Raw genomic sequence first — 14,860 nt, forward strand, 5'->3', positions numbered from 1 at the left:
TAGCCCAGGTTTACTGGGCTACCTAAACCCACAACCAGAATTTTTTAAACTGTCCATCCCGTGGAAAAATTAACATATCCATCTTTTCATATTAAATATGAATGTTTTTTTTTCCAGAAATGTGAAATTTTTCATGGGATATAAATTCCAGTACCCACACAGCTCTGTGTAAAACAGGCTTTTCTACAAAAGACATATAATTATATCAAGCAAATGTTCAGTGTGTTTCCAGAACTGACCCAATACTATTTTCTAAAGCAAGAAAAGAAAATTCACCATGTTATTTTGTGTAAAGATGCAAAGACCTTTTCTGACTGCCCATGCCAAGATACAAATCATTTTCTTTTTTGGTGTCAAGAGTGTTCATTGCTATTAATTAATCACAAGCCACTTTAAAGGAAAAAGAAAAAAACTAAATGTGAAATGAAAGAGAAAGTCTAGTTTAAACTTTCCATGCCTGTTTTCTATTTTCATTTTCAACACTTACCTTTAAATAATGGCACAAGCAAGGTAGAAACATTGCTGAAATACATTCAACCCATCTATTGTTTGTGTTAGCATCTCTAACACTTTGTTGCTCCTATCACCTCCAAAAACAAAATTAAACACTATAAAAGTTACAGATAAGACCTCCCTCATTCTTACACTATCTCCCTATCTTATGAGCCAGGCAATAGACTGAATACCCAGACAGACATAGCCTAGAAACCAAGATATGCTGAATTTTCTAGCACTTCCCAGCACCCAGTCATACTGTGTTGGAACAGATAAAAGGCTTTCAGTCTCCACACAGAAGAGGAAGAAAGGCAGTTCACAAGGGAAATACAGTCATTTACAAAAGCCATTATAAATGAGTTCAGTTCAGCAGATGTGCTCAAGTACAGAACGCTGCAACCATGAAGTTAGGCAGTTCCATCCACCATTATGCAATGCTGACCCAGCTTGCTTTTATCTTTTATGTCAGGCAATCTAAAAAACCCAGGATTTTATTTACTTGCAGAGGGGCAAATAAATGAATGACAATTAAAGAGCAGAAATAATCTCCCTGTGGTTTAGGCCAGCGGCATTTTAATGATAAAAAGGCTTAGATAAATTGCTCAAGCCAAAATTCTTGTTTGTGTTCCCTTTTTCTTTGCTTCCAGGGTGAAACAGGCAGACCTAGCTCATTCTATTTACTGTATCCTTTTAAGCTCTAAAACATACGTATTTCATGAGTCAGGAAATTGTGGGACAACTGTCTTAAACAAAATCAGTTTTAACAGGCTCCTGGGAAACATGGAGCACCGTGGACTAAATCTTGGTCTCATCAAAGTCAACAGGAGTTTTAGAATTGACTCCAGCAATACGTTCTGTGGCCTTGTGTTTACCCCTACTCTTTGTCTGTGGGATTTTCAAACAGCATTTTTCTAATCTGGCAATTATAAAGCTTTCTTCTTCAATTGTAGCTGCTCTATTGCCCTTTATGTTCCTATTTTCAGCTCAAGGAGCTGATTCAAGAAAGCTGTTCAGCATGTGCTGGAATCTTATTGAAGTGAGTTGGAGTTAAGTACATGCTTAGAGTTAGCACTTGCTTAAGTACTTCCCTGAATCAAGGCCAATTAAATGCAGATTTGCATCATCACATTCCCACACAATGGTTCTCCATCATCCTCCCCTACCCCCATCACTCCTCAGTAGGCTGCACTTACCGATAAAATGTAGTATAATCCACCATTGAGTGACAATTCTGAAACTCCCAAGCCTTAAGTTTCTGGCATTCCCGGTGGGCCCGAAGTTTTACCTTCACTGTTCCTTGGCACAGTTCAGGCACAGGCTTCTTCAGTGGGCGACTACAGAATTCATTAGACTCCACACGCCAGGACTCAGCAAAGTCATCCACATCAAACTTAAAATTCCCATCACCCCCTATCAGGTCATCTCTCTTGTGCCCATTATAGTTGCCACATAAGCCACAAAGTTTGCCTTTCAACTGTGGTGCAGCCATGACTTCGACAAAACTGTCTCCATCCCATGAGATTTCCAAACCTATTTCAGAGAGAGAGAAGGGGGGAAGTTAATATTTAACAGCTATTTGTGTTTATAAAAGAGTTTTTATGGGAACCTAAGCAAAAACATTTGGTTTTCTTCTTAAAATCTATACATGCCTCAGTATGGGCCTCCTCTCTGGTTAAGTGCATTTTTCCTCAGATCAAAGACGGTTACAAGAAACTGTAAGTGTCAGATGTATCTAGATATGATTGTTTCTGACAGAAGGTGCTTGAAACAGAAACACCCAACACGAAATCCTGGCCCCACTGAAGACAGTGGCAAAACTCCCCTTATTTCAATGGAATCAGTTTTCATCCATTACGTAGAAAAAAGGTACAGCACAAGCAGCAGCTGGACAAACTTTGCCTATGCCACAGCACGTCACAATGAGTTTTGGAGAAGCCTCTCACTCTAAAAGAGCAATCAGTTCCTGCCCTTAATTCTCACGTTCATCATCATGATCGTCCACAACCACGGGCTCAATGCCTGTTGGTGTCCGATGCTTCTTTCACTATTTCCTTCCATCTTTCCCTGTCCAGTGTGGAGTGGCTTAGTTTCTGTAGACTAGCTCCATACCAATCTACCATATCATCTACCCATTCTCTGTGGGGTCTGCCGCTCCTATTCGGACCATCCAACATTGCCAACTGATAACTCTTTTGGACATGGACATCTAGTCTCAGACCAACAATTTATTTCATTCAGGTCAATGAAGATAGGTCAGATGGGTAACAATGTTCAGAGAGTACCAACCTGTAATGGACTCAAAATGCCTGGTTTCAAAAAGCCCATTACCAATCCTTGACCCAACTAACCATAAATTACCAACACAGTACAAAGGGAGAGAGGGACTAAACACTCACCCAATAGCTGAGATTCAGATGGGTGCCAACATTCTGTGATTGACAATATTTTCTTAAAACTAAGATTTTGCACTTTTAGGACACTGGTTTTTAAATTGCTTTCTATGGGAGAGTATTATAATGCATCCAATAATTTTGTTATTATTTTGGATAACAAATGACACTGGGAGCTGCTAACGTTCAGCTCCCACCAAAAAGTGTTAACCTTTACTTTAAATCTTATTTCCACAATCACCTGGTGATATTTATAGTATTGTAGCATGTTTCCATGCAAGCATAACAAAGCACTCAACCAACATTACTTTATTCTCTCAACATCCCCTTGAGCAAAATTAAGTATCATTATCCCCATTTTATTGGAAATGGAGACATAAGACTAAATGACTTTGTCAAATTCACACAGGAAGTTTGTGGCAGAAAAGAATCCAGATTTGTTACATCCAATCCTGTCCCATAATACCATCTATATTCCTCCTGTGTTTATGTATATAACTGGCATACTAACCCCCCCTCCCATTCCCCAGTTTCTTCACTAAAAAGTTCCTTTTTCTCACAGTACAATTTGAATGTACATAGCCCTCATATTAAACAGGATGTGATCGAATGGTCCTAATCCAGGGGTCTCCAACCTTTTTAAGCACAAGATCACTTTTTCAATTTAAGTCAGTCCACGATCTACCTCAAACCCAAATCCCCTGCCCTGTTCCTTTGAGGAGGCCCTGCCCCTGCCCCCACGCCTTCACTGAGGCGCCAGCCTCCTCACTCGGTCCCTCACCCCTATACCCCATCTTCAGAGTGACATCAGCACCCCCTGCCTCTGTCTCCCTCACCCTACACAACAAACAGGAGGATCCCAGAGGGCAGCTCTGAGGCTCTGGACAGGAGTAGCAGGGCAGTATGGGTAGGGGCAGCTAGAGTGCTGGCACCTGATAGCCTGCCTGTCAGAGGCTCCAAGAGCTACCGGTAGATCCTGATCTATTGGTTGGTGACTACTGTCCTAAATGGTGATTGTGGGTCAGAAAAATGGCTGCAAAAGGGATACTTTGTCATTGATGTATATTGTTTTGTCTACATTCTAACCTGAGACATGTAATCAACAACTGTTTTGGGAGACAGCTGGCAAAGCAGGGTTTTGCAAGTCCCTACATGCTGTTCTTCCCCACACAGATCCTTTCTTCAGTGTGGTTTCTTATTGTGGCTGTAACACATTCATGTGGAAATAAACAACGTTACAAAAACAGTATGTCCTAATCATGTCTGAAAATTGTTGCTGACCTTAAGTTCTAGTGTGGACAGGGCATTTCTTTCTTCCCACAGTGACACACTAGTTTCCATGCAGTGTTCGTAGTGTAGCCTAGTGGATATGGCCAGAGATTAGCACCCTTGCTCTGCTGCTGGTTTGTTGGGTGGCCTTGTGCAACCTGATTTCCCTATTCTGTGCCTCAGTTTCCACATCTGGAAAACAGGTTTCCTCCCTTATAAAATGCTTTGAGATTTCAAAAGAAAAAGCGCTATAATGGGAGCCCTGTGTATATTTTGCAGTTTACTGGCCAAAAAACAAGTCTTCCCTATTTTTGACAAAGAGCCAGCAGAGCAGCAAGGTGGAAAAAGTTATTTTCTGCTGCTTCATGCATCAACAAGATTGCCAGACTACTTGTAACTCCAGCCATCTTTGTTTCTGACAACACTGCACAAAATAAAATACAGCTTGATTTTCAGACCCCATACAAGCTTGCTGTGCTGGCATCAGAAAAAAAAAATCGTGCTATTGACATTTAAACTGAACCTCTTCCATATGGAAGAGTCACTGACATAGAATAAAGATGAAATACCGTGTTTGCAGAATAGTTTTTCAGTGCTAGAAATTCGATGGAGCCACAGAGTTCAGACGTGAATCCAAATCAAAACATCCCCAAAGTTTGGGCATCCCAAATCCAAGTTTTACTTCATCTTGAATATAACTTTACTTTTAGGCTATGTCTAGACTACGGCGTTTTTCTGGGAATGAGTATGCTCTTCCGAAAAAACAGTCAGAAAAACAGTTGGAAAACAGTCTGACAAAAAGCGGCAGTCTAGACATAGCCTTAGAGTTTATGCTCAACTCATTCTCTTAGATAGTGTCAAGATTACATCCCTTTTCTCGAAAAAGGGATGTAAATTAGACACTTTGAAATTGCAAATGAAGCTGGGATTTAAATTTCCCACATTTCATTTGCATAATAGCGGCCACATTTTTTTCAAAAACGTGGCTTTTCTAAACAAAAACTGCCATTTAGCCAGGGATCTATCGAAAATAAAACCCTTTTGAGGAGTACAGGATCTGTCAAAAAAGGGTTTATTTTCAATCAAACCCTGTCTAAACAGTTGTATTTCTTTTGAAAAGCCCCATTTAAAAAAAAAAACCGCGATCGCCATCATGCAAATGAAGCATGGGAAATTTAAATTCCGGCTTCATTTGCAATTTCGAAGGTGTCTAATTTACACAGCTTCATGGGGCTGCTGACCTGAAGTGGAGTCACAAATGGACTAGAAGGAAGAATGGCCTCCACCCAACTTGCTCAAGAGTAATATTGAGTAAGTGTTAGATGACACAGTCCTTATTCATGTTGGTGAGTACTTGAGCTCCAGAAAATGGGTGTCTAAATGTGATGTTTTCAGGCATTCCATATTTATTTTCCATCAGCAATTTGATTTCTGAAAAGTGATTCAGTAACTTCAGTGGAACTGCTTATAATCTACAGCATTAATAAGGCTTGTACAATCCAGCCCTATATAAACTATTGTAAATGTTCCTGTATCTATTCACCCAGTGTGTGTCCATGTGCCCCTCTCTCTGAGCCTCATCCAGAGAAAATCAGTGTTACAGTTGGTTAGTGTCTCCCATTACAAATTATGGCTCTTTAACTCAAGCTGTTGACATTAGTACTTCTAAATGTGTTAGTTCCTGGTTCAGTTCCCAGTGCTGAACAAGATGGCAACTGTCACATTAGTAAACCAGGACTTTTCTAAAGCTTCATATAGTTTAATTGTATAATACCCTGATTGAATTTTCAGGGCCTAGTAAACATTTTGTTACTACATAACACTACATTTTTAGATTCATTATTGTTTAGAGTCATTCAGTGATACTGCTTTAGTTTTGATGAACAAAATAAAGATTTATCTCCCTAATGGAGCCTTTTCTCCCTTTGGATAAGAAGGAACACTGTTTATATTAAGGCCTTAACTATTACTGTAATATACATGATATTTTCATTCTTGCCTGATCACACTGTATAATGTGTATCTTTTTGTTTCTGCATATGTGGAAAAATGAGTATGTTTAAATAAACCAACTAATAAAGGGGATTATTGTATGGAACAAGGTTTGACACAAACAGTCTCCTAGGCAAACTGTTTGAAAATGATGGTGACTTTTTTTTTTTTTTAACTGAATAGATGAGTTTCCCATTCTCTTGGATGGGAGTCAGGATATAAGTAATTGGCAGGGTTTGAAGCCAAAGGATGCAGCATCTGCCCCATCTGGGGATGTGCAGAATAGGAACATTCTTTGAGTTGCTTTTTTGGGTTTTCCAATTTTCCCTTTTTTGGGGAGGAGGGGGTGCTAAATCAATTTGTCACTCCGCTTCACTTGGCACAATATACAGAATTTTTAAAAATTCATTATTCACTTATGCATGTCCCATACTGAGTCTCTCATGCTGGGGGCTCACATCAATTGTGCTGCAGGATTTTTCACAGTTAATGAAGTCTCCAGATCTGGCAGCAAAGATTGTGCTCTAAGGGTTTAGCTTCAAATGCTTGTACACAAAGCCTCAGCAAATGGGACTTGTGTGGAGGAACTGCACAGGTTTTGCGCAGACTGAATGCTCCTCCATCCTGACTGGTAGAATGGACAATTCCTGCGTAATATCAGCTATGCTCCCTTCAGTTTCCAACATGGGGATTTTAGACAAAGTCTCAACCAAGCCAGAAATCCTCTTCAATACACTTGAGTAATTATCGGCACCATCAAGGATCATGGCACTAGAATCACTCCTTTATGGAGCTCAAGACATTCTATCTCCCTTCCCAGCCCGTAGCATGTTCTGGCCCTGGGCAGAGGAGCCAGGTAATTGTGTTGCTTTTTAGACCTCATTTGCCCAGCAGAGAGGAACTGGCCCTTAGTGATGTATTTAGTGAAAGAAATCTGATCCTTGTCTGTTAAAAGGAAGAATTAGTTGGACTATAACTTGCAGCAGTTACATACTATTCAGGATGTTGCCATTTTGCTTTATTTGCACTACATCTTCCACCACAGGGACAAAGATGTGTGCAGTCGTTTATTGGCCTTATGTCAACAATAAATGGAACAGCAGCAGGATTAGCTGCCAGTCATCTTTAGAATGTCTCTCTGGATTGTGGTTGGCTAATGAATTCCACATCAGAATTCACAGTGTTCAGCTGACTGCAATGAGAACCCCTCAAGATGCTTTTAATTAGAACTTTTGAGTAATGGTCACCTTGTGTGCATCTTACAGATAGGCACAAAAATCTGCCTTACCGTTTTGAGGAACAAACCCAGTGCAGGGATCCACGTTATGCAGGGGCAAGGTGTCATAATTTGGCATACCCAGTAAATTTTGTCTACAATTTTGCACATACAATTTGTTGGATCTTTTCCTGGCTATTTGCTGTAGGTGTGGAACTGTGATTTTATCCATCCTAATATAGGGCACAATTTATTACTGTGACTGAAAACATGAAGGTACTGTATGAGAACTAGCTACCCACTGATTCAGTATTACAGCTACTGTCACATGGTGACCATAGGCAAACAATTTGGAAGTCACTGGAAGTGAAATTCGTGTGCATTTACATACTGGGTTGCCAGTTGCAGAAATTAATACATTTTGAAAAGAGGTTCTGTATACAAATTATAATTTGCAGCTCAATCTCCGCTCTTGCTGCTTCAAAGGGATGCTATAAGGTTGAACTAATTAATAATCGATGGAGCTCTTTGAGATCCTCCTGCATAAAGCTCTGTTTATGCACGAAGTGCACCTGTTTAGTACCATGGAATTATTGCTTCTTCCTATTTCCAATTCTGGAATTGTTGCATTTGGAGATTTCACTAGATACACACCACGATATTAGCCTCTTTTATACTTCTTCCAATGTTTCTGATTTGGAGCAAGCCCCACCTGCTTTGGTTGTCACTTTCAGCAAGTAACCATCTAAGTCGATCTGAAACTGAGGAGTCTTGCAAGGCAGTGATATCCGGGTCCCATTCCATTTCACTGTGAGGTGCTGCTGGAGACTGATAGTGCTTCTGCCCAATACAAGGTCCACAGATTTTGTCCAAGAGAAAGAACGAGTCCGACGAGCATCGTTTTTCACCAGCACCTGAAAGGGCGAGGCAGAGGAGGAGCAGTCTTTTGTCAAAACGTACTGACAGGTTCCCTGAAAGTTAAATGTCCTTCCATCAAAAGTGTTGTAGTGGGGGTCTCCAAATACAGTGCAAACTCCAGGCTCTGCAGGTGAGTGAGAAACAAAAGCACCATCAAGACCAATTGACATTTGAAAAGCAGTTGACAAGAAGTTAAGAGACACAGCCCAACCTTATAGGCCCAAAAATTTACAGTTAGGTGGAATTGGAGGTAACGAATAACAACAACAATTTTTTAAAAACTAAACAACAAGCTTGTTGCTTTCTATTTTTTCCAATATAAGCATTCTTTTCATGCTTGGGAAATAAATATCCATACATGTAAAACCAGCTAGAAACAAAAAACAAACCAACCAATGTTACTCCCCCCCTCAACCTGAATTAAATGTAGAAAAGAAATGAACAGGTGGGATAAACTATGTTAGATTTTTTTTTCTGTTCCAGCAACCAAAGGCCCTGATCCTGCAATCATATCTATGCTTGGGCCCAAATCCCTGTTTCTGTGCGAAACCCAGCGGAAGTATTGGGGCTCTCGGCAGGCACCAAAGTCTGGGCACATAGGCGTTACTGCAGGCAGAAAGTGTTAGCAGTAACAGAAATATGGAACATATATATGTTCCACGATATAACTTATGTTAATTATATATAAAAACAAGTTATATTCTGGCCCCATTGAACTCAGTTGGCATTGTGCCATTGACTTCAGCAGTACCTGGATCTGGGCTTACAGGCTTATATATTTACATACATAACATTCATATTATAGAGATAGACAGATATGGCTGTTTGGCCAGATTCACTTGTTTGTTCTGGCTCGCCTACTCTGCTCCAGAGACATAAAGTAGCTGTAAATCTTGTCTAGCAGTGAATCTAATGCATGCACATAAAATGTACTCTCACATTCATGATATAATTCTGTAAAACATCATCTGTAACTTAGCCACTTTGATTTTTTAATTGATATGGTTCTGTTGGCTCAAGTCAATATTGGCTGAAAAACAAGCACTTTGTGCATATATAATAGCGTGATTTATTTACATAATAATTTTCTACAAATGTACAACAAATTTCTGGCTAGGGTTCTCATCTGTGAGCATGTCAGAGAAGTCACAGGTCAGTGGGAACAAAGCACATTTTTCATTCTGATTATTATTTTTATTAATGTTTTCTATTTCAGTGGCACGTAGGAGAACCAATTATAGACTGGCACCCACAGTAGTAGGCACGTCACAAACACAATCCGTGCACGAAGAAACGAAGCAGTCTGAAGTCTACACTACATCATTTATAGCAACTCAGTGTCACTGATGCAGCTGCATCACTGTAACGCTTCTAGTAAAGATGCTCTAAGACAAGAGAGAGTTCTCCCATCAACTTAATACAGTAAAACTCCGATGGTCCGGCATCTGACGGTCCGGCACTCCTGATGGTCCTGCACCATCAGGAACCCGGAAGTGCTCCGGGTAGCCGGATCATTGGAGCTGCTCTGCCCCCAGCTTCCCCGATTCAGCCGCTGCTAAAACTGACCAGCACTGAATCCGGGAAGCAGGGGGCAGAACAGCTGGAGTGCTGCCGGGTAGGTCCAGTAGCGCTGCCCCTCAGGGCTGCGGGACCAACCCAGCAGAACCCCAGCTGTCCCGGATTCAGCCGCTCCTGAAATTGACCAGCGGCTGACTCCAGGAAGCCCGAGACAGAGCTGCTCTGCCCCAGCTTCCTGGAATCAGCCGCTGGTCAGTTTCAGCAGCAGCTGACTTGGGTACACCTGGGACAGAGCAGCTGGGGTGCTGCTGGGTTGGTCCCCGCAGAGCCAAGGTTTGGCGCTACCAGACCAACCCAGCAGCGCCCCAGCTACTCTGTCCCAGGCATCCCGATTCAGCCGCTGCTAAAACTGACCAGGGCTGACTCCAGAAAGCCCGGGGCAGAGCAGCTCTGCCTCTGGCTTTCTGGAGTCAGCCGCTGATCAGTATCAGCAGCGGCTGACTTGGGGACACCTGGGGCAGAGCAGCTGGGGTGCTGCTGGGTTGGTCCAGTAGTGCCTAGGAGCGGCGCTGCGGGACCAACCCGTCAGCACCCCAGCTGCTCTGCCCCAGGCGCCCCCAATTCAGCCGCTGCTGAAACTGACCAGCAGAGGCTGAATCGGGGACTCCTGGGGCAGAGCTGGACTATCAGAAGGGAGGGCTATGAGGGGGTCTGGGGTAGCATCCCCCACCCCACCCCAGACCCCTCATAGCTCCCCCTTCTGATAGTCCGGCATATCTGATAATCCGGCACCCCCTGGGTCCTAAAGGTGCCAGATTATCGCAAGTTTACTGTAACTCTTGTCTCTGTAAGTGGTGATAGCTATGTTGGCTTGAGAAGGTCTTCTGATATCTACACTGACAATTAGATTGGTATAATTTACATCCCTCAGGGATGTGGATTATTTACACCCCTGAATAATGTAAACTATACAGAAGTAATTGGTAGTGTAAATACAGCCTAAGTAAGAGTCTAACTCCCTTCCAGGGGAGAGGCCATGCATGAGCTATGCAGGATGAGAGAGTCAGAGGAGAATTCAGTGGTAGGGTCTAGGTATTAAGGGGAATGACTCATATTATAGGGGACATCTAGACTACACGCCTTTTTTTCAACAGAGGCTTTTTTGAAAAAGCCTCTTTCGGACAAGCACATCTAGATTGCACTAAGCGGATCGAAAAAGCGATCTGCTTTTTTGAAAAAGAGCAACCAGATTGCCTGGATGCTCTGTTGAAAAAAGGGCACCTGGAAGTACTTCTGTTAGGGGGCAGCCTTTACTTCCAGATCCTGCAGCATGCTCTTTGCAGAGACACGTGTTTAAAGGGACCCCCCCTGAACAGCTATTCCTCTGCTCCTGCAGCTGGCTTGCCTACCTCCTAGAGGGACAGCAAAGCTTCTGCAGTGCTTGCTTTGAGTGCCCTGCTTTCTGGAACACCACAGCAGTTTGTTTTCTGGTTGGTTTTTGTGCTCTGAATTGGGTTTTTTTGCCATGGAACCGGAGCTGCACTTGGGCAGGCGATGGCCCCACAGTGATGCTTGAAGTTCTGCTGCATCTTCATGAGCCCATCATGATGTTCGTGGCAGATCCGGATTCAGAACCCAGCTTTGAGCCCCTCACTCGGGTGGCAGCCCCACTGCCCATGCCACCTAACTTATTCCTGGAGAGGCGAGTTTGGAAGCTGGACACCAGTTCAGACTGGTGGGACCGTCTTGTTATGGAGCAGTGGGATGTCGAGACTTTGCTCCGAAACTTCCGTATGCAGAAGTCCATGTTCCAGGAGCTGTGAGACTCGCTTGGTCGGTCTCTGGTCCTCCTGGGCGCTCCAGGGGCCCACGGATCCCACGCTGTTTCCTCCAGCACGGAGGCAGGTCCTCCCTCTCTCCACCAGGACAGGGCCGCTTCCTCCAAGCATCCATCCCTCAAGCGGCCCGGGGGTGGACGCCAAGTGACAGTGCCCCACCCCCCTCGCATCATTCCGTGCCGTGGGGTCGGGTGGCGCGACGGGGACCCCGCCCACGATGCTTCCCGGCATTCACCAGCTCATCCGCTCTCCCCGCCTCACACCAGGAAGCACCGGCGTAACTTGGCCCCGCCTCTCATGAGGCGGGGTTGCACCGCTTCCCCACTCACCCAGGGCCCCACTGAGCCGGGAATCGGGGCTGCCATGGCCGGCCACAATGCCGGCCTGCCTTCTCCGCCTCCGGGGAGGGGGAGTCCTCCCCCTCGGCAGTGCGGACCCTCGCACGTCTGTCACAAGGCCTTTATTTATTTATTTATTTATTTATTTATTTATTTTTAAAAACACCTTCCTCGCATCCACACATACCCTTTTTCAACAGATCTCTGTCAAAAATAGCATTATTTCTCATAAAACTAGGTTTACCACTGTCGACAAAACCACCGCATTCTTTCGATTTACTGTCAACAGAATGAGGTGGCAGTCTAGACACAGGTAAAGATTTTTTGAAAAAAGGCCACTTTTCTCAAAAAATCCCTGTAGTCTAGACACACCCATAGAGATTCAGCCTGCTGATCCAGCAATAAGCCATAGCAATGGTACTATCAGATGATTACTGCTGTTTCTGAAGTAATAGTCTATAAGGCAAATATGTGTACAGTGCTGCAATCAACAGAATACAGGTGTACAAAAAAGCAGCTTTTGAAGCATCAATATCAGGTTGCACCTCTAAAATCTGGCACTCTCTGGTCCGGCAACATCCATGGTCTGGCAGGACCATGGTTGCTCCTGGACAATAAAGCCCGGAAACCTAATGGCAAGAGGGCCAGCAGCCCAGCCGGGACTGGGGGCGGTGGGGCTGGAGGAGCCCGACAGCAGTGCTTGGGCTGGCATTGGGGAGATAGAACCCAGGCAGCATGCAGCAGTGAGGGGCTGGAGAACCTTGGTTGCCTGCAATAGCGACGATCCAGAGGTTGGAGGTTCCCATCTGCCCATGGCAGCATGGCGCTGGGTGCCATAGAAGCCCGGCAGCATGTGGCAGTGTCGAGCCGGGGAAACCTAGCTGTCCATGGCAGCACAAGGCCAGTGCTGGGGCCTGGAAAACCCAGCCGTCCATGGCAGCCCAGAGCAGGGGTGAGACAGCAGCAACACAACGGACAGCCTTGCTGGGGAGGAAGTAGAGGGGGCAGAGGACTCCTTCCCTGGTCCAGCAAATTCTCTTGTTGGGGACTGGTCACGTCCCCAACAGTGCCAGACCAGGGAGGTCCAATGTGTACACTTGTTTGGGGAGGGAACTTGGTGCAATAACAAAATATTATATTACCCAGAGCAATCAGGTAGTTATCACTAAAATGCTGAAAGCAAGTAAAGAAGTTATAAAAATACCATTTATCATTTGAAAAGTGAAAAAAAAAAATCCTACAGAGATTTATCTGATAATCCAGGCTCTTGTATATAAAATGGACTAATACAAACCTATGAAGATGAAAGCAAGCATGGTCTTGTGAATAAGACACAGAATTGGGAGACAGGCCATCCTTCTTTCCTCTACAACCTTAGCTAAGCCACTTTATGTTTGAATGCCCAGCTGACCCTTTGGGCTTAACTTTTTCCAAAGATACAGCGCATCCACAACACCAGATAAAGTCGATGAGGGCTGTAGAGGCTTAGCATCTCAGAAAATCATGCCTACAAATTACCAAATGAGCACACGGGCACACACACACGAGCTGTTTTTTGAAATGTGGGCACCAGCTTCTGTGTGCCTCATCTGAAAAATAAGGATACTCCTCGTCACCTCACAGTGATTTTATGAGGACAATTTCATTAATAATGGTAAATACATTTGAGAATCTCAGATGGAAGTATCACTAATGATTTTAACCATGACCAGTACTATTGATTTCAAGTGGAAATTACACATTTAAAGAACTACAGCATCAGTTCCTGATGCTTTTGGTAAGTACTATACAAGCATTTTGTCTGTATTTTCCTATGTACTAATGTAATTATTTGGATAAAAAATTCAAAAAATATTTCCTTGTTTGTTTAAGAAATTTGATATTATTTCTATTCAAATCATTACATTTTTGCAGCTTTCTAATTTTTCTTATAAAATAAGAAAACAAGGAAATCAGTAACAACAAAATAGCCCAAACTATGGTGAAAATTTCAAAGAAAAAATGTGTCTATGATTTTAGAGGCCACAAATATGGAGTTATTGTACATAATATTACCTAGTACACCTCACAGGCATCTTTTTTTCTTCATCTAAGAAGAAAATGTTTAAGAATCAAACCACACAGAACAAACATCATTTAGTGTCAGCTAAATTGTTAGTGCTGACAGGATCCAAAAGAAATATTTGTTTTTAATTTCTAATATGTTATGCAGGGTAATGTTGTTTTATGTTATGTTATGTTACATCATGTCACATCATATGTCAACTTGGTGCAGTGTACTTAATTTAAAAAAAGAATATATTCTGGGCTGGATAATTTAGTGCCTGATCCAAATGTGGTTGTTTACTTTAAGAACTGAAATTTAAAAGGCGTTATTGATGAATAGTGTAAATTGTTTTATACTCCAATGTCTTTTTATAAATTATTTCTGAAAGTTTGGTTAGAAAGAGGGTGTTTTTTTTAAATCAACAGTTTCCATGAGTGTATGTGAGATACCTCACACACTAGCCAACAAAAAAGTTTGTTGGCCTGAAAAGAAAGCTTAAATACAGAGTGTAATAGAATTGTAAAGGGCAAAGGACACAAAAAGGTTCCAGCTCCCATTTGTACCTGGCTTTTCCCTCCTCCTCCTCACCCACAAAGGTTTCAGTCACAAATTGCTTTATGTTCTTTTTTCCCAAAAGTTATCCCACATGAGACTTACTGAAAGCACTTGGTTCTCTAGTGAACAATGTATGACAGGGCTGGGCAAGAAGCAGCCCGTAGACCAGATGCAGTTCACCCCTAGAAGGCTGCCAGACATCCTATTTACCTAAGTGTCCACAGGTATAGCTGCTCACAAGTTCCCATTGGCCATAATTCCCCATTCCCAGCCAATGAGAACTG

General features: G+C 42.9%; 1 protein-coding gene across 7 annotated transcripts in view; it reads right to left on the bottom strand.

Annotated features, from left to right (window-relative positions):
• BMPER (BMP binding endothelial regulator) overlaps window positions 1-14,860 on the bottom strand; it is a 212,129-nt gene that overhangs the window by 63,676 nt on the left and 133,593 nt on the right. For all 7 annotated transcript variants that reach the window (XR_012901885.2, XR_012901884.2, XM_075921755.2 and 4 more), the window contains 2 exons: window positions 8,075-8,404; window positions 1,689-2,025 (listed from right to left, as the gene is read on the bottom strand). Coding sequence is in view for 5 of the 7 variants with exons in the window: in XM_075921755.2 (XP_075777870.1) it covers window positions 1,689-2,025; window positions 8,075-8,404 (667 nt within the window). In the remaining 2 variants the exon portion in view is untranslated. The remainder of the gene's footprint in view (window positions 1-1,688; window positions 2,026-8,074; window positions 8,405-14,860) is intronic.

Source organism: Pelodiscus sinensis, chromosome 2, assembly GCF_052426305.1.
Source record: "Pelodiscus sinensis isolate ZL-2025 chromosome 2, ASM5242630v1, whole genome shotgun sequence".
In the NCBI taxonomy this organism is placed as follows: domain Eukaryota; kingdom Metazoa; phylum Chordata; order Testudines; family Trionychidae; genus Pelodiscus; species Pelodiscus sinensis.